At 26.5% G+C, this 22,227-nt stretch overlaps 1 protein-coding gene across 1 annotated transcript in view; it reads left to right on the forward strand.

Moving 5' to 3' along the window:
* LOC129971128 (thyrotropin-releasing hormone receptor-like) overlaps window positions 1-22,227 on the forward strand; it is a 453,265-nt gene that overhangs the window by 346,591 nt on the left and 84,447 nt on the right. Inside the window, exon 3 of the mRNA XM_056084621.1 lies at window positions 15,716-15,938. Coding sequence (XP_055940596.1) covers window positions 15,716-15,938 — 223 coding nt within the window. The remainder of the gene's footprint in view (window positions 1-15,715; window positions 15,939-22,227) is intronic.

Consider the following 22,227-nt stretch of genomic DNA (forward strand, 5'->3'; position numbering starts at 1 on the left):
AGCATAAATTATAAAACGAAACAGTTGCCTATTTATTATTTATATCATTTTATTTCAGATTGTTTTTTATTGTCTAAAAGGTGATGACTATTGTAAAAGTAACCGTTAATTAGTATTTGTATTTATATCTTTTTAACTAATGATCAATTTCATTAAATAATTCCTAAGGATCTCCATCTTTTTTAAACGTTTCCAATTCAGTTTAATAGTACTCTGAATAGCATCAAAGAAAATAAAAAGATTATTTAAAAAAAATTATTGACGGTAAAAAATTACCGTCACCGTCACATCGGGAAAAAGAATTACGAAAAGTGCAAGGAATTCCATTAAATACGATTTCTTAAATTAATAATTCAGACTATTTCTAAAGCGCATACCAACATTTATGTATTGAAAAAGTATAAATATTTTCTGTTCATATTCACATTAAAAATAACCTTACAGTGTCTTATTAGAAATTTAAAAAAAACAAAAATCTTTTAAATGTAACACAAAACTAAATTAAAATCTTTAATTGATATTTTTTATTAGTTTTTATTTAACATTTTTCATAAAATAGATGTAGTTTATGTACAACTCAACCACTAAAAAAAGTAGTAAACAGAACAGCATTAGGGTTGCTATAAGATAGTCTCGTTGGGTTGCCATATTGGCGACAAAAAATTCGGGGGCACACTAAAATCCTTTTAACCTGAAAAACAAATGCGAAGAAAGACTGAGCGAGAATCTGCCAATTTGGAAAGAAAAGCTGATCATGAAGATGCAATATTGGCGGCAAAAATCAATATTTAGATATTGGAGACATGATCAAAGAATGTTCTCATTGTATGTTTTTGAGGTTTGAATCGGGAGTAAACCGATCGGCAAATGTATTTTGTCATACAGGAAAGATTAAGTTTCTAACGTTGAAAGAATGGTCAGAACAGTTTAAAAACTAATTTGAAATGACGAACTTCGAGTACAACAACGGACAACATCAGGGTTGGCTAGCGAAATCGAGCATGGACTAACTCCCCTGCACCCTGGCCAATAATATTAATATTTGCTTTCCATGTATTCGCGTACCTGTGTTTCCACAATAATATGTTAAAAAACTAGTTAAACTAGTTTCTTAAGTTTAACATGTTAGGTTAGGTATAAGTATAATTAAGAAAACAATAGTAAATGTCAAATATTGGAGTCAAACAATGGCACATTATCGCTTGTACTCTGCTAAGGATACATATCTGCTTTTCTATGGAAATTAAATACAAATCTTTCGAAAACAAACAAAGCGCTTTCTCAATATAAAGAACATAGAATATATTGGTCTGAAAATCAATTCATTAGTATCATGTTCCTGCAAATAATTATTAAAAAAATTCAATTCTTTTTCGCTTATATCATTCAGCAATTTCCTTTAATGGTATTCATTTTATATATTCGTTATCATTATGAATTTTGCATAAATTTTAACATGCATAGATTTATCTTTAAAACGTTATATTTAACATATTTATGATTTTTTAGTATTTTATTCAAATTCTTAAAGAACTCATTTACTTCTCTTTGAATGATCATTTATTTTATTTCCATTTTTAGTTTAATTTGAATGTTTGGAATTACTTACAATTAAAAATATTTATGGAATCATATAACCATAATAATACTACATGACAAACATAACATACACTCAGTGAAAGACAAGCATTAAAATTAGAGCTAGAAATATTTCGTTTTGGAAAATTAGTGATTTATTCTATCAAGAAACGTTTATTCATAAGTTTGTGAAGATTTCCTATTTGTTACAGAAACTTCTGTGAATAAACTATAGCCTTATTGATATGAAATCTTTTTGGAAACAAAATTATCACGCAGAATAAATTTTATTTTGATTCAGGCTAATTTCATGCATTGTAATTTCTTCGTATTCTTAATACAAAACGTTCCAAAAGTACTCAGAACAGAAAGCCTCTCTGTTTTTAAAAAAGTATCCCGAACAAACTGCATGAAATCAGCATAATTTATGCAAGCCAAACGAGAATCTAGAGCTTTATTGAATACCACAACTATTCTTTCTAATTCATGAGTTAGAATAAAAAGGAAAAAATCTCTGTCTTATGAATTAAGACCGACTTGGTGAATCATTGAGGTTCAAATTTTTCTTCTTCAGCTGTAAAAGCAAGTTCCGTTTCTCACAGTCCTCAAATTAGCGAGAGGCAAACTGAAAACTTTTACATGTGTTTGAACTCACTCATTTTCAAAAAGAAAAAAACTGTTTCCGATGGAGGCAGCTTTTCTCTAGTTTCATTCTTTTCATTTTTCTTCCAAAACTGGCATTCTCGGGTCTCATTAAATACTTTGGACTGTGCGGATATCTGGAATAAAATTTCTAAGGAGGTTTCTCAATGGAAACCATTGTAATGAAAGGGGTAAATATAAACAGCTGGTGTATGTAGCAGCTTGGTTTTTATGCTTTTTAGGAAAAGTCTACAGATTAAAATCTGAGATAAATACAATAATCCAATAGTTTGCTTTACTTTTGTTAGCTGACGCAAGGAAATGCTTCAATGTTAAGTGCTATTGGAAAAATTTCATGCAAGAGAATTGGTATAACTTTACAGATAAGAACATATTTTAAAATCTTATAATATCTAATATCTTATCAATGTTTCAGTACTATGCCTTTTATGAAAGGTCTACAGATTAAAATCTGAGATAAATACAATAATCCAATAGTTTGCTTTACTTTTGTTAGCTGACGCAAGGAAATGCTTCAATGTTAAGTGCTATTGGAAAAATTTCATGCAAGAGAATTGGTATAACTTTACAGATAAGAACATATTTTAAAATCTTATAATATCTAATATCTTATCAATGTTTCAGTACTATGCCTTTTATGAAAGGTCTACAGATTAAAATCGGAGATAAATACAATAATCCAATAGTTTGCTTTACTTTTGTTAGCTGACGCAAGGAAATGCTTCAATGTTAAGTGCTATTGGAAAAATTTCATGCAAGAGAATTGGTATAACTTTACAGATAAGAACATATTTTAAAATCTTATAATATCTAATATCTTATCAATGTTTCAGTACTATATATTGAGATTTATCGTACTAAAACATTAGGATTTTTAATTTTCATGCTATAAAATATACCAACAAATCACTTCAGAAATTGTTGTTACAAAATATCTATTTGAACTATGTCAAATAGTGAATACTAACTATGTCAAATAGATATTTTATTTTGTACTTTTAACTTCAAGTAACAAATTTTATATATTGCATTTGATAAACTTTTATTTCAAATAATTATATTATATTATTTTATATTATATATCAGTTCACTTGTTTGGCTATTCACTGTTACACTAACGAACTTATTTTTAAAAATGATATTTCATGAATTTCTTCACGAAAACCATAACAAAATAACAATACTTTAAAAAAAGTGTATGATTTTATTCAATACTTCAAATTAATTTGTCAGAGAAAAAAGAGATAATATTTGTTAATGTTATCTCTAATAATAGTAATAAAGATTTTGAATGTTGGCGATATACATATGTAATTGTTCCCCGTAAAATGATCAAATGTTTTTTACAGTTCTAGGTCAATTTGGATGACCGAAATATGCACGCCTGATAATTTGAAAAACTTTTTAATTAGAAACAATAAAAAATTAATTGAAATTTTAATGATTTCTCATCATAATTCTCGAACATATTACAGTACAAAGAGGAATTTTTACCATCCAAATATTTCGGATATACACAATCTAATAAAACAATTTTTTGGACATATAATTTTTGTCAATTTTAATTAACTTCTTAAAATTATCTTTATAGCATTTTAGAACAATTTATTTCATTACTGAAGTGAAACTCAAATTGTTGTTATTGTTGCTACTAGAATTTCATGACTTTTTTAATTTTTGATAATTAAAATATGGAAATGCAACTTATTTTCCGATGTAAAAATATGTCACGGTATTAAACAATGCTCATAATAAAATTTTTGAATATTCTGGAAATTACAGTTAAAGTTTCAACTCAGAAGAAATGAGCTATATATATATATATATATATATATATATATATATATATATATATATATATATATACAATCTTAGGTTTTGATTATTCTAATCATCTTGGGCTACACTATGACGACCCGTCTACCCGAAAGAGTTTAGGACCTTGAAATTAATTTACTGAAAGTATTACAATCCTGACTAAATTACTGACGGTAGTTAATTATATGCATTACAATTTGTTTAATTAAAATTAAAACTAAATTAATATTGAACAAATTTACTTCGGTGTCAAGAAATATAAATTAAAATTTACATAGGGGAAGCAGTGAAGGAGGTTAACATAAAATTAAAATTTCAATTTTCAAAAAACGGAATGTATAGTATACAGTGCAGCAATATCAAACAAAAATTGATTAATATTTACAATACAGTCTATTGACTAAAATATAAAGCAGATATAAAGAAAATACTTTAAGATTCCAAACAGGGCAAAGGTGGCAAGAAAATATTCTTTACTAGAAAATCAAAAGTGTAAATTATGTAGAACTTATATAAATTTGTGTGTGTGTATAAATACATAAATTATGTTGAAAGATACAAATCTTTTTAACAACTATATAGCCTGCACAAAAAAAAGCCACCAGAATATGGTGCTAAAATAAATAAATAAATAAAACATCAGAAAAACGAATCCAGAAACACCCCAGACTACAAACCCATCACATCTCAAATATCTCTCGAGATTTCACGTATCTTCGCATTGTCCTTAGCGAAACCTTGTTTCTGAGTACACTGTGGAAACAGAGAGAATTGGATTTGTTAGATGGACGGCTGAAGTGATAAAAACCGGTAAGAGTACATTTGAAGGCGAGTGGTTGGCGTAATATGAGTGTGCTTCTGGATTATGTTTCCACAAATATGTTGTTATATTAGTTGGAAATTAATCATAATCTTTCCGATTAAAATGCAAATTTTGCACAGGTGATATAAAGTTAAGAAGTCTTGTAGTTATATGAATAAAATAATGAAATGAAAAATTTCTAAATTTAACGGATTTAATAATCGAAATAAAGACATAAATGATGTATACACAGAAACAGAAATATAATTATATTTTACTGAATTTCATGTAAAAGAAATTCAAGTGACATCTTTTAATTCGTATTTTCTTGTTTAATAAAATAAAAAAAAGAATAATATTTTGGTATTTTTTTCCCCCAACCATAATTTTTGTGATTTTAAAAAGTGTTTTATTTACACTTCCTTGCTTGATACTTGATCTTTTAACTAAGCAGTCAACTTTATTTTGAACCATTCTTATTATTTTAACTTTTTTTTTAAAAGAAGCATCTGGAATATTACTAATTGTCAAAATTATTTTTGTATTTTAAACCAATGGCAACTTGGGTTTATTTAATATATTTTAATTTCAATGATTTGCAATTCAATGTACAAGTCAAAAGATTTATACAAAAAAGATTCACCTTGAAAATACATTTTTTTTATTGAATAAAATTTAAAAATCGTACTTTAAAAATTGAGACCAGTTTTTAAAACAAAATTTTTAACTCATTAGGATTACAAAATAATGAATGAAATATTTAGTTTATAACCTCTTCTATATATAATAGTAAGTTATTTCATTCATAAAATAAAACAATACGAATGCAAAAGTGTTTAGAAATGTATCTACTTTTGATTGTCGTAATATGGTTTTCAAAATACTGTATGTAATTTCGACAATGTAAATTTTTCTATAAGCAAAAGAAAACAGATAATTATTTAAGTCAATTTTATAAAAACATCTCTGTTGGAACTTAAATTATGCTAATCATTATCAATTAGCAAATTATTATTATATTATAATTAAATCATATTTAATATTTTTCTGTAATGTAATGTATGATTTGCTTCAAAAGAATCTGAAAAGAAATACTGGATGCTGAAGTGATATTTTGCTACTGGTTATATGAAATTGAATCCGAATAAATTATCTCAAAAACTGATGATGAAATAAGATATAATTATATGATATAAGATTACTTGAGAATGATTGGATAAAATTTTAATGTTATTTTTTTAATTATGCGTGCTATTCCATTTCGATCATGCAAGCATAATATTAAATGAAATGGATAATTCTTTTATCTATTATTCATATTATCATTTGTCTAATTTTTAATAGATATGACTTTTATTTGTGTTTATATATTTACATGGAATTTACGGATTTCTTTTTAATTTCAATTATCAAAATATATTAATTTAAATATAACAGAAATTTTTTCTATGAGGAATTAAACCATGATCTATAGAGGATAAAACGGAATGGAATGTTACCAGGAAATGTTTTGTATTTATATATTTTATTATTTATATGTATTTATTGTATTTTATTTGTATTTATATATTTACATGGAATTTACGGATTTCTTTTTAATTTCAATTATCAAAATATATTAATTTAAATATAACAGAAATTTGTTCTATGAGGAATTAAACCGTGATCTATAGAGGATAAAACGGAATGGAATGTTACCAGGAAATGTTATTTTTTGTATTTATATATTTTATTATTTATATGTATTTATTGTATTTTATTTGTATTTATATAGTTACATGGAATTTACGAATTTCTTTTTAATTTCAATTATCAAAATATATTAATTTAAATATAAAATAAATTCTTTCTATGAGGAATTAAACCATGATCTATAGAGGATAAAACGGAATGGAATGTTACCAGGAAATATTATGCAGGTTAAAAAAAATGAAGATTTATATTATCATGAAAGGATATGCAACAGTAGCTTTTTATCAAATAAAAACTATCAATGAGCTCTTAATTTATCCATAATGATACCATTATTGCATGAAATATATTACTGCTTATTAAAATGTTATTATCTATTATATTTGTTTATATTAACACAAATTTGGAAGATTAAAGGATTTCAGAAATCTGAACGCTCAAAACTGCTGAATAATGATAGCATTAATATTTTTCCAAAAATATAAAAATGTGAAACAATTATCATATTTTATTCAATATAGAGAATTCTGAGCTTTATTGAAATAAAAGTTATTTTACATACTTGTTTGGAAAAGTCAAATGAGAGTAATTCAGACTTGACTTTAAAATGTTTCTTATTCTTTTCTAAGCTTTGAAAACAAGATTCTCAAAGTGTTTAAATTGGCGAACCGTAAAATGAAAGCTGTTACAAGATATTTTTGATATTCTCTTCTCTTGAAAGAAAAGAGAGGAGACTGTTTCATATAAGACCAAACTTTACTCTTGTTTCACGTTCATGTTTTTATTTACCATTTTCTATCATCGAATATTTTTATCAAACTAAACATTTAAAATAAAATTTTAGAAATGTTTTCGTAACTGAAAACTTTAGTATCAAAATGGGCAAAACCGAGCAGCTGTCTTATACATAGAAGTTTAGTAAATTTTTCTGAGCTCTGAACTCAGTTAAAAAGATAGAAATAACACTTTTGTTACGGCAGAATTAACATTTCCCTTATAATAAAAATAAAACATCAAACATAAATAACATTTATGTGTATAAGTAAACCGAGCGGTGTTTTAAAACGACTAATAAATTTGTTTTAAAATTATTTTCCATCTTATAATAATCTAAAATTCCAGCTTTCATTATTTATTTCTGTGATAGCTCTGCCAGGAATACATGTATTATGGATTGAGTTACATATTTATTGATTTTTTTAATTAATAAATCGGAACATCTAAATATGACATGCATAAATGCATGCATGAGAAAAACAAGTTTTTAATTGAAAAATAAAATAAAAAAATCCTTTAGTGAGAATTGTGTCAAACATATCAAAAAATTATATAAAATTAAGTTAATCAAAGTCAACAAAACCGGAAATAGTATGTCCAATGTTTCGAAAAAATATGTTTGATATTTACGAGTTAAAATTTTTGTAAACATAAAAATAATCTCAAAAGTATATATATATATATATATATATATATATATATATAGAGGTATATATATGTAGAGGTATGTTAACTCTGGCTCGAAAAACAGGCCTCTACTAATCGGATAATTTATCAAATTAAATTAATTTAACATAAAAAAAATTTAATGAACTGGACGAACGGCTGAGCCGCTAGCCCCCACATATATATTACCATGACTAAATTGGTGTTTTGAAATATTGAAATGCGTTTTTGTTTTCAAATACGTCAAATAATAAAATGTAAAATATTAATGTATTTACAAGGATAGTATTTTATAAACTTGAAAGTCCATTAAAAATTTTCCTGGACAGATAGCATATCTAATTTGTTTCAGGAAAATCCAATAATTTATTTAAATTTCACTACTGAAATAAAAAGATTCCATTAATATGTATAAAAAATACAACTTTCGAAACTTAAAAGTTTTCAATCTAGGATAATCAGTTTTAAAAGCATTTTCTGTAATAAATGTATCAGACCCAAAGTAGCGTTTTTATAATATATTAGAAGAGGACTAAGTGATAGCATAAAAAAATAATGCCATCTTAAACTTTAATGACAAACCTAAAATGATTAAAAAAAATCTACAAAAAATGAATAATCAAAAATGGACAAGTTTGGAATTAAAATACATACGATAACTTACGTTTATTTAGGAAAAAAACTATTTCTAGTTACGACAAAAAAAATTAATTTTTGTCATTTTAATCAGCAAACAATATTTTTTTAAAAAAGACCAGTGATGTGAAATGGTACTAAATATATGCAAATGAAGCAAGCGAAATAAAATGCCGGACGAGAATAATTTTTGAAATTTTATGCATGAACTAATTCGGTAAAAAAAAAATGTATAAAAATGGGATTCGACAATTTTTTTCTAAATCTCATTTGGAACATCATTAAAATAAATTGGGCAACGAGAGATATATTTCAATAAGAAAAATTATAAAAAAATAAATATTTTGAGTTCGTCAGTCTGTTTCTCATTAAAAGTAAGTCGAGCGTAAACTTCAAACATGGCTTAAAATTTTCATTTTCATTTTTTTAAAAGGGAAAAATGACGTTTTCTTAATCTATTATTATTTTTTTTTCCAAGTAACTCATACACCTAAATAATTACACATTTATGTTTTATTTTGGTTTATATATCTGCGAATAAATAAAACTAGAATAAATAATCTTTATTTTTTCAACTAATATGAGCAACTCATTTCTTTATAATCAATTGTTGTCGTAAATTCGTCACATATAATTATAAATTATATATAATTGTATGTAATGACTTATTCTGTATTTCATAAATCATCACAAAAAATGAAATAATATTATAATGTATTTTATAATAATTATAAACAATATTTTCAGTCATCACATGTTTTATTAAAGAGTTGTTATTCTAGAGATTTAATATAAAAAATGATATCAAATATATTACGTTTATATATATATATATATATATATATATATATATATATATATATATATATATATATATATATATATATATATATATATATATATAATCACATATCGTAAATCGTTAGGTTGCTTGTGGAAATTGAATTCTGTAACTGATATTTTAGTTCTAAAAGAATTTATTTTATATTGTGATTATTTATGTAAGTATTACACATTTAAGATTATTTATAAAATCTTTCCCTTATAAATCTTTTCTTCATAATCAGTTATAAGTGGCTTGTTTTTGTTTTGAATGAGTGTATGCAAAATGTCCAAATTCGGTCTTATGAACTTGTATTTTTCTTGATTTGAATTATATTTGTAAAGATGGAATATTGTAATCTATTTTCACATATCTACTGATTTGCTAGATTTTTTTTTAATTCTGTAAATTTAATTCTTCAATTCCATAACACTATTTTAATATTCTTGGAACTTTAATTATCAGATATTCGATTAATTTTATTAAATTTTGTTCCCATATAAGTGGCTTTGCCTAGTAAATGAATTTGAGGAAAAATAAATTGTAAATTAAAGACTCGATATTAGAAAATTTTTAATATAAAAAATATTCTTATACTTGGGAGACGTATGAAAATAAATTTTTAGAAATTTATTTTATGCAAATATTTATTTTATTTTTTCCAAAAATATTTTAATTGTTGTTTTATTCAGTCATTTGTACATGTAAAGCTGCATTAAAGATTTATTTTAGTCCTTTAAAAATCCAGAATTTTTTTCAAGCAATTGTATAATAAAATATTTTTGGAATTATGATCGATTTAGGAAAAAAAGTTTATTTAAAGTTTTAATAAAATTAACTTAATTTTCATATCAATTTTATTAATCAATGAATCACTAAAATTCATATTTTTGGAACTGTGATCGATTTAAGGAAAAAGGTTTATTTAAAGTTTTCATAAAATTAACTTGATTTGCATATCAATTTTATTAATCAATGAATCTCTAAAATTCAGTGTTTCCTTATATTTGGGATAAATTGCTAGAAATATTTGATGTTAATTGATGCATATCATCTTTTCAGCATTAAGTACTTTTACATTAAAATTTGGAAATAACAATAATTGATTGATAATTAATTTTATTGCTAAAACTAAATAATGTGATTAAGGAATTCGTGAATAATTTTTACATTTTATAAAATTATTAAGACTGGTCTGTTCTAAACCGAGTTAGTAGAAATGGCCTGTCAAGAAAATTTAAAAATTGATGAATTGGCTTTTCAAGTTTACCACGTAAAGGAAAATTCTATATCCCTAAATGATATGCAAGTGTATTAATTGTCAATAAGGCATGAGTCATGCCTTCTTCCAGCAGAATATTTTCTCTCCACCACTGATAATGCTCATTGTACCGATAACTAATTTTTAATCTCTCTAGTTTGTGTTACTTTTCAGCTTAATGTTTTATATATAAGATATTATTAGTTATTCCTTTGATATTCTGCTAGTTAACATCTGATGAAAAAACACCATTTAGCAACAGTAAATTTCTACATGCTTGTAGTCTAAACTTTGAAGAAAATATGCCTTATCCATTAATTATTTAAAAAGAAACTATCAAGAAATCAATCAATCAATGCACAATTACGATTACTCTATTTTAACAATGTATATACAAGAGTTGTAAATGTAATTGTAACAGCAATAAAGTTACATTTGATACAATACAGGTAGTAGCTTTCAGTACCTAAAATGCATCAGCGTTCTACATAGCGTGTTTCCAGTGATATTGAAATAGTATAATACTGGATCAGAACTAGTCCTACTGATGTTTCAGATGAAATACGTGGAGCATTAAAGTACCAATATTTCACAGCGAATTTTTACTCGAGGGGTTGGAATTTTCTCTCACTAGATTTATTGTATCTAACTATGATTCGATTCTGAGACGATTAAAAATTTTCGCAGTACGGGTACTGATTCAAATACTCCACTTATTCCATTTCTCTTAAAAGAAGTAGCACAAAATACTGAGAAACTATTTCGAAGGATTAAAGATATTAGAAACTACTACCAGTTTTTTTATCAGATGTAATTATAATGTTAACATTATTAATTTATCGACTCTTTTATTTGAATTTAATCATTTCTCTTATGGCAGTGTAGAATCTGCAAAACCAGAATTTTTATCTTTGGTTATAGGCTGAATTAATAGTTATATATTATTAGGATTCCCGTTTTTCTACTTAAATCAGTTGTATCCTAATTTTCATTTCATTATTCAATATATTACCATCAATATACATAGTTAATATATACAGTCATCATATTTGCGAATTTTGACTAGATTATTAATAAAACAAAAGAAGATTGGTAATTCCATGAGTAATGGTAAAATTACACCATCGATATGACTTTCTGATTACTCGAAAAGATATCCTCTATTATATGTCAAAATATCCACTTTAAAATTTCTTTCACAGTTTTATAAAGTGGCTTAAATGCATATCGATTTTTTTAATCCATTCAATCCTGAAATTTATTGCAGAGTTTCTGACATAAACCATTTGGGTGTAATTTGATGATAGCTTTTGGTAGTAATATTTTACCAATAATTGATAGAAGGGATAATAATATATGTATCATTACTTCAATTATCAATGCTGATATAAAAATTCTGGCAACTTATGAGTTACGGTTAGGCTTTTAAATCTAGTATTTTTGTAAAGAAAAGGGAAATATTTTCACTTTTATCATCCAGGCTATGGTAGGATAAGGTCTGCTGCATTTACATTCTTATATTCAATCATAATCAGTAATTACAATCAGCACAATTAAGCAGCGATGTAAATTATTTACAATGTGATTAGAAAGGCAGATTAGTTTCCCCAAGGCAATGCAATATTAAAGACTATTGATAGAGCATTTGCAGAACTGATTGCAGATGGAAACATTTCTAGTGGTGTAGGTAGAAATTGCATTTTTGTTAGATCCTAGTATCACTATAACATTCAGAAGAAAAATATTTAAAACAATTATATATGCCGATGAAATATTATGCTTTTTTTGTCGATTTTTTATAAATAAAAAAAAATAATTTTAATTACTTTTATGAAGAAAACAAATAACTACTTTTTAATTTTTTACTTATGTCAAACTGAGAAAATCTACACTTTTAAAGTACGTTAGTTTCATACGTACATTTTTATTATCTGAAACAAATACATTGAATAAAAGTTGAAACTATGTAAAAGTTTTGTGATATTAATTCCATTTTGTAAGAAAATGTGCTCGTAAATTTTAGGCTTCTTTAAACAAGACATAGGAACATTTTACGATACAATTTTAATTGAATAAAAAATATTAGAAAATTAGAAATAAAGATTTTGTGGTGAAACGCTTATAAGCCGGATAACAGCTACGAAACATGAGTAATTACTTTTGTATTGGTGTCTTGTTACTCGGCTGCGTACTACAAGGTCCCAGGTTCTATCCTCGCTCCTACCAATCCGCGACATTGGTGACCTCGGACGATGAACCTTCAACCTTCGTACAGCTGTTGTGGCACTATCTATCCACAGCAACCCAAAGTCATCAGACTCACTTGACCCAGCAACCCAAAGTCATCAGACTCACTTGACCCAGCAACCCAAAGTCATCAGACTCACTTGACCCAGCAACCCAAAGTCATCAGACTCACTTGACCCAGCAACCCAAAGTCATCAGACTCACTTAACCCAGCAACCCAAAGTCGTCAGACTCACTTGGCGCAACAGCATCAGAAACAGCAACCACTCACCCACACACATAACGCTTGGCGCTACTCAAATGCTCAAATGGGTACAGGCGCATTAGACTCAACAGTTAATACATCACCACTCAACAGCCATATCGTTCGTCTCACTGGAGGGAGAGTACTGTGGTGAAAAGCTTATAAGCCAGATAACAGCTACGAAACACGAGTAATTATTTTGTCTTGTGATCTTGTTACACGGCTGCGAACCACAAGGTCCCAGGTACTATCCTCGCTCATAACAATCAGTTACAGTTTGAATAATGTAGGGAAATGCAAAAAAAAAAAAAAAAAAAATCTTTCAAACCTTTGAAGGAAAGAAACGAAGCGTTTTAAAGACATAAAGCTTGTATACTCTACTATTCTCTCTAATAGAATGAAGGGACTGAAATTTTAATCATATTCATAAGGTATTTAATATTGTATTAATTTCTAAATAATCGATTTTCTTTTGATGGTGGCATTTCCTTATCGTATTATTTTGACTTCGACATTTCCGTTAGTATATATATATATATATTTCTAGATTTTACTATGCATGATTTAAATAAAATTTCGTAGATGTAAACTATGATTAAACAAGTTTTTACTTTTATCATTTAGCCTTCAGGAATTTTCTTATGGTAATTATTATGGCAATTATTACTAGCTTCGACATCTCGTGTCACTTTGAAACTTAATAAAATATAGCAAATAATTTGCACAGTTCTGAAAATGACGCATTATATTTTTTATCGAAAATACATACCTATACAAAAATTCTGATTACAGTATTTCAACCTTTTGAATATTTTAAGAAGCAAAATAAAAGCATACATAAAAATTTCGCTTTTTTTTATTGCTTCTCATATACCTCTGAAAATGTAATTTTCTAAATTCTAAATTTTTTTAGAATGCAACAAAACTGGATAGTTAGAATAAAACTTGTCTGTTTTACATAGATAATGAGACATTTAAAACAATATAATGCTGCTCAAATTGTTTTCTATTAGTTGCAAAATGTCTGACAATTTTCTGGCATATTCTTATGCATAATTCATGATATGATGGTATTGTTATATGACAGTTCTTTCGTATTTGGTTTTTTTATTCAAACTATTAAGGGAATTTGTTTAGGAAACAATTCAGAGTCGTCTTTTTGTTTCTTTACCGTTCATAGTTTGCATTTTTCTCAATAACTAGTATAATAACTATTCAAATCAAATGCCAAATATTTGCATTTTGTCTGAAGTATAAAAGAGGATAACTTTGGTAATTTCACTTTCAGACTGAATTTTAATTAGTTTTAATTTAAAGCCCAAAAAATTAAATATTCATTTAATTGGGTAGTTATAAAACGTAACGTTAATATAAGATATAAATCATTAAAAATTAGAGACGTTTAAAAATATATTTTTGTAATATTATTACTTTGCCAAGCTTTTAAAATATTTAATAGATTATATTTAAAGTTATTTTTAAGTAAGCAATTTTTAGTTTAGTTATCAAAATAGATCTAGTGTGAAAGTAGTTTTTGTGCTCTTCATGTAAAAAATCCTGTATTTTCTCTGAATCCATGGATATTTCTTAAAATAATTCCTTTACTATTACTAATTATAGAAATTGTGAACCTTAGACAAGACATCAGATAGCAGAATATTGTACAATATTGTTGCACATTATTGTTAAATATTATTTTATTATATTTATTAAATAATCTTATATGATATAAAGATTATTACTTAATACCGTACAGTATTATATAACATAAATGCACCAGTGTGGAACAGCAATGTTTTATTGTATTCGATCGCCAACTAAAAAAGATGACTACTTAAGTGAGAGTGTATTTCTCCCCCGTCCGATTTTGCATACATGAGTGACCCTATATGATGATTTTGAATGTGAAGGGAGAAACAAATAAACATTTTGGAAACATTTTCTCAACATATTTCATGCAAAACTACCATTTTAGACACAAGGCCCTATACCAAATTTCATTTACCTAATGGGTTATATTTTTATAGTATAATACTCACATGAATATTCAAAAATTTCTTACTGAAAGAACAACGCACAGTTCTAATGGGGAAATTCAGTTTAATCAATAAATGTATTCACGTGCTCACGAACAGACACACAGACGGACTTCATGCGAATAGATTCATCAAAAATGTGACAGAAATCTACAATTATAATTTGAAAAAAATAAACCAAATTTCAACCCTTTAACTCACTTCATTCATGAATTATTTTTTTCTCACATAAAATGAACGATAGTAATAATAATAATAATAATAAAGTATTTTTTGTGGTCAAGGACGTCAAAACTGTGGAATTTTATCAAAATCTTTTAATCAAGTTTTTTTTGATGATCACAATAACTTATCAATGTGCATTTCGAATGCGTGAAATTAAAAATAATGAACGTGATAAATGTGTGCTGCCTTTTTAACCTTTTTAGGATACCTAATTCTTATAAATTAACATTTTCCATTTCCTTTCTAGGTTGTTAAGATGCTAGTCGTTGTGGTTGCTCTTTTCGCCACATTGTGGTTCCCATACCGCTTCCTTGTGGTCTACAACTCATTCGCTACTCACCGCTACATGGAGTTATGGTTCCTCATGTTCTGCAAGACCATGATATTTATCAACAGCGCCATCAATCCTATTCTGTATAATGCGATGTCTATCAAATTCAGGAAGGCTTTCAAGCGATTGCTCTCATGTGGTAAGTGAATAATCATTCTTTAAGTCCATTACAATAATTTTGCAGCAAGTACTAAAGCATGTTTTCGAAATATATAGATGTAATGCTCTGATTCTAAGCAATTGTGATTACCTTTTTAATGTGCTGTTCATCAACTTCAAGTAGAGATTTAAGCGAATTTTCAGGGAGTTCAATGTATCATTTTTTGAGTTTGAATCAAGTATCAATCTTTAAAAGTTCAGTACAACAGTTTAGCAATAAATACTAAAACATGTTTTTGATAGAGCTTGGTTGAATGTTAAGAGCTAAGTTAAGAGCTTAGTAAGAACATGTTTTAGATAGTTGAATTCTCAGATTCTCAACAATTGTGACTACCTTTCCAATGTAACGTTAACCTCAGGAAGGGATTTAAGAAAATTCTCAGGGAAGTAAATGTATCATTCTTTGAGTTTCCTGTAATGGTGGCTCGTCTAAGCTGTCTACAGGTCTTTACTATCCTTTGACGTAATTTTAAAACCCTGTTTGTTCATTTTTAATCTTCTTTGGTTACTTTTCTCTATTGGAAATTCAATAAAAACGAAAATTGTTGATAAATAATGGAAATGAAGACAGAGAATGAATCAATAAGTAGGAAACGTAGTACTTGTGGCTGGTCTTCAATCTTAGAAAGCATCTAAATAATTGTTTTGTGCTGTAGTGAATCCTTGATCAGAACCAAAGATTCGACAGTAACTTGATTGATCTGGTGACAGCTAAGTTTTAACTCACGGCGAATTGCATGAAGGCTAAGTTTTTTTTATCCCTCCACCAATCAAGGTTCATGATTTGTTTTTTCTCCGCCTCTTTCTTGTTACCTATTTTATTCGGGTCTCCTTTATACCATTCATGATGGAAACTAATCCCTTCCAATCCACGTTCCCTTTCTATTGATGGATGTCACCCATTGAAAAACAGGTATCATCAATAATTTTATAAAGTAAATCTCAGGTAATTACCATTAAATTGCTGTATCAATCAAATGTGGAATTATTTTATTAATATATGGATTTAAATTGTGTTATCCTGTAAAATATTTATTGCACAGATCATCTGTAAACTGACTAATTACCTCAAGATCAATGTAATATTACAATTAAAATAATTGCCATTAAAATGACATTCGAATGTAAAACTGTTTATTAATATCTGGATTTTAATTGTATTATCTTATAAAATATTTATAGCACAGCTCGTTTCTAATTGACAAGTCGCCTCAAGATGAATATAAAAATACTCCAATAAAGTCATAGGAATGATTTTACTGTATTTAGTTGTAGTATTCCATTTCTTAATAAGTTCCAATAACATTTTCAGCCTAAAGATTCTTTTATTTCGAAGATAAAACACTTTGCATAGCTCTTTTTATCAGAAATTTGTTTTCATCAAAAACTGTTTCCAAATGGTGATAAAATTTCAAACTATTCAATTTAAAGTCATCACGATAAATAACCAAAACAAACAAACCAGTGGCATTGCATATCCTTCAGAATTATCCTGTATTCCACACAATATTTTGGGTTAGAAACTTATCATATTAATATATTGATTATTAATACGTATTAGTGTGACATATGAGCTCCATAAAAACATTGCGGCATTAACAAGAACAAAATATGTTTTACACAGAAAAAAAAAAACAAGAATAATTTTAAAACATAACACAGAAGTAATAACTCTCTCGATCCGAGAAAAATAATAGGTTCGCTGATCAGATTAGATAGTAAATAATGAGAGACGCTAAAGTTTAGATTGCAAAGAAGATAGTGACAAATCGCCCGAAATATAGGATAATCCCAAAAACATTTCTATTAGATTAGATGATTATTTAGCTAAAGTAAATTCACAGACTATTTCCTTTACCTTTGGAAAATTATTTTATTTTCAAGATGATTAAATTCTTGAGTATGCATAAATTCAAAATTGTAGAATTCATTAATTCGCTAACCATCTTGTTACAAAGAAAAGATTAATGCTGAATTAAAAAAAAAAAAAAACAACAACAACAACAACAAAAAAACAGATATTTTTCAAGATGAATTTTTCTCTGAATAATGATCGCCATTCATTCTAAAGATATACTGAAATTACAATGATAGAAATAGTAAATTATTTCAATTTGCTTAAAAAAAAAAAAGTAATAAATATTTATTTATTACTTTTTTAAATTTTTTTTTAATTTGACTTATTTAATTTTTGCCATTAGCTATATGATTTATCCTCCTTTTGCTATCTCCTTCATATGTATGATAATCATCGAGAATTCTATCTAAAGTTTTTATTTATAAAATAAATCTGCAAAATAAATTTAAGAAAAAAAGTAAAACTTAGAAAAAAATCCGTTTTAAGCGCCTCATAACTTTTTCCTGGATTTCTGTTAAAAATGAATAGAATTCTAGAGGGGGAAAATGACAAAGGAAGATAAAAGGATAATATATAAAATGAAAAAAAAAAGATAATCAAGCTCTTTATAGAGATTATTGCATTGCTAAATTATACGCATATCCACTTCAGAGTGAAGCTTTTCACGGTAAGTTAGCTCTTATGGTCTCATTGAGAGAGATTTGTATGCACACTTGCATTAATGACAGAAAATAAATTGCAAAAGCGCGAATAAAGGTATTCTATTGCTATCTATTCTATTTATTTATTCTTTTCTTCTAAAGTATTATAAAAACTTTTTATTTAAAAAAATAAATGTTAAATGTATAACTTTAAATTGGATTGATTGATACCTTTAGTAAATATAAGAGGATCTAAATCCAAACATAATTTTTTATTTAAACTATTCGTTAATTAACCATCAATATATAATAGAATTTTATTAAAAACGTATCAGCATCTTTTGTATAGGAATATAAATCAATAAATTAATTAAATATATGCAGCATAAAGGCAAAAATTCAAAAATGCTGTTAAACTTTAAATTTTCTTTCTTCTATTCAAGATTTTCTATTTATGAACAAAGAATGTCCGCGTATGTCATTTGGTGATTTCTGAGAGTTAAATATAATCATTGGATATAATCATTAAATTCATTATCCCATGTCTTTTATAATCGATTAGTTTGTCATAGAATTTTAAAACAAACAAATTCAAACAATTTAAAACAAACAAAAAATTTTTAAACAAGCAATATTCATTTTGTGTTAATTAATTAAATAGATACAGTACGAAACCAAAAACCAAAAATTTCATCTATTATTATCTAACCAATTACTCTCGTTTCCAATGTATTATGACTATTTTTCTATCCGTGAAACTTAAAATTTTCTGTTTCCATTAGTTTAATTCTACTAGAAAAGAGAATTTCTTTCAAAAAACTTCAAAAACGAAAATCTTTCTTCGCATGGTTCGTTAATCGGTTGAATTTCCTTGGAATTTTAAGAAACTATATTTAATTATTTCTACGAAACAATCGAATTAAATTATTAATTAAATGAATACACATAGCACAAAAGAAATGCAAATCAATTAATAAATGTCTCTTTCATACAATCTCTTATTATATTGTATTTCAAGGAATTTTATGTTTAGGAAAATAAAAATATATTGCTATGTGAGATATTCGATAGAAATGTGAACTTTGAAAGAGGATATTTATTATATTCGATTTACCATTTATTTTAAAGATATTACATCAATTCTTTTTGAGATTCAAATAAATAAAAAACAGCATTTGTTACTACATTTAGAGATACGCAATATTTTTATATTCATTTTTCATTTGGCTTTTAAGATTTACAAAGCTCTTTTCTGCTCTACATACTATTATTATTTTTTATTTAAAAAAGATATAAGAAACATTTATAAAACCTATGATTTCAGAAAACTATATGATACATGGAATTGTATGCATGTAAATGCCAGGTCGTCTTTCAGAAAACATTCATAGATGCACAAACTCTCATACTGCTCTTTTCTGTATCATTCCTCATTCAGATTTCTTTTCTTATCTGTTGCCTCATATACGCAAAATACTGTGAATTAAGATGCAAAATTATGACCAATGAACATTTAAATACTAAATTATAGTTGGTAATTGCTCTTACTGGCTGCACTTTGATACCTTATTTCCATTTATTAATGCCTTCTAATTTTTTTTTTCATATCTGTAACTTAACGTCATTTATATATAATTGCCAATTACTTATGCTGGGAGTGTTTTTCTAATCACTCGAACTCCAACTGCATTGTAACTTTAATTTCTATGTTATATGAAATGTTAATAAGCTTAGGAATCAAAATGCTTAGTAGTCAAATTCTTTTCTAAAGCTACATAAGCTGCGAATATGTTGACGCCGTCCTTTTTTTTCTGCTGTCTTCTTGAAATTGAATATAAACAGTAAGAGTTAAAGCGAAAGAGGCCCTTATCCCTTTATGCAAGCTATTTACCTTCTTATTTGGTACGATGTTTTACACTCTGCATGGCTTGCTTACTGGAATCTTGACAAAAACTGAAAGTCTGAATTATTTCCTATAATTTATGAAGAATAAGAATATTAAAAGAACTCGAAGACTGCTCCTTTAAATCACATTTCACTCTCATTCTTTCTCTCGAGCCCTGTATGGGACATCCGTTTCCGCCTGTTCCGTGTCATTCTAAATTATTAAAATCATGTATGATATTTAGCAGAACCCCCAACGTTAAAAATTGGACCAATTTCGCCAATTTGCAAACACTGCTAATAAATCAATATATTCTGCGTTTATTATACGATTTTCCTTAGAAATAGAAGCCTTCTCTTGATCTGATAAGACTCGGCTCATCAAAAGCAGTCAACATGATTAGATTGTGTAATTTCGATTAATATAGTTTTCGAACTGTTGGTCACAAGAGACAGCTTGTTTATAATAATGTTTTACATCAGCCGTGATTTTTCAATGCCTGTTCAGTTTTATAAAATAGTTTTATTTCTCATTTTAATACATCCTCTTTTGCTTGCTTAAATAATCTTTTATTTATTATAATTCTTTAAAAATAATAAACATTAACATCACCTGCATTTTTCTATATGCTCTTAATACTATTTGATATTAGTACTACTGATAAAATTACTGCAGGTTTTAAAACTAAATGCTCTTTTAAATGTGTTTATATAACAAGATTGATATGAAATACTCGCAATTATAAGCTCATTTTATGGTATGAACACTTAGTTCAAAACATTCTTAAAAATAATAATCAAAATCCTCAAAAATCTTATTTAATCTTAAAAATAAGCCCATAATACCTAATTTAAACCGCTTATGTTCTGAATGAAAATAAAAATGTTGAAGTAAACCCACTTTGAAATGAGTCAAATTTAAATTGCATTAATAAAGTAGAATGAGATCACAGGGCCTCAAAAATCTTCTAATTATTTCACACTAACTTTTATTTATCGCCCCTTTAAAGAGAATCAATGTAAGAGGTTAAGTTAATAAAGAAGAATTATGTTACCCTGCTTCCAATTTGTTCAGCATAATAGCCCAATTAATTCTGACGCTTTTCCGGAGTTTCCAACCGAATTAATTCATTTTTAACAATCTTGGGATTTAATTCGGTTGAAAAAATTACTCTCAAATGAAGAATGAATGGTGCGTGATAGATTTAATGAATTAATGAATTTATTCTATGTAGCTTATTTCAATATATTAAAATTAATCTTAGATTAGTTCGAATCTTAATATACATTGTTAAAAGATTATCGATTTAAAAAAAAATCATTTTTTTCTTTCTTTTTTTTTGCCATTAAAATTAAAATGCCCAAACCATTCCTTTTTAAAAATAGCAAGAAGTAGTAACATAAGTATTATGCAAGAAGTAGTAACATGACATTTCAATGATATAATTTTTGAACTGAATTAATATTAAATTTTCATCATTAATCAATTTGTATTTTTTTAAAGAATATAATGTGGAAAATTTTGACAAATTGTTTGATTTTTCTAAGAAAAAAACATTTTAAGTATATTGTATAAACACACGGAAGCTATCAATTCATCAAAGAGTCAGTTTTAATGCATAATTAATGTGTGATATATTTGAATGAGGAATAGCACAAATATGCAGGAAATAAAATTTTGACTCAATATTATATTTGAAACGTACTCGGTGGCAAAGTATGTAAAAAGATGGATAATGATTTGTAAAATGGCTGAAGGTAGACTTTCTGCAAATATACAGGGTGTTTATAAAGTCCCGGACCCATTTTGATGTTTAATAACTCGTAAAATAATAAAGATATAAACAAACTTATGGCATTTATTGATGGAATAACTCATATATTTT

The sequence above is a fragment of the Argiope bruennichi genome, chromosome 6, assembly GCF_947563725.1.
Source record: "Argiope bruennichi chromosome 6, qqArgBrue1.1, whole genome shotgun sequence".
NCBI lineage: Eukaryota > Metazoa > Arthropoda > Arachnida > Araneae > Araneidae > Argiope > Argiope bruennichi.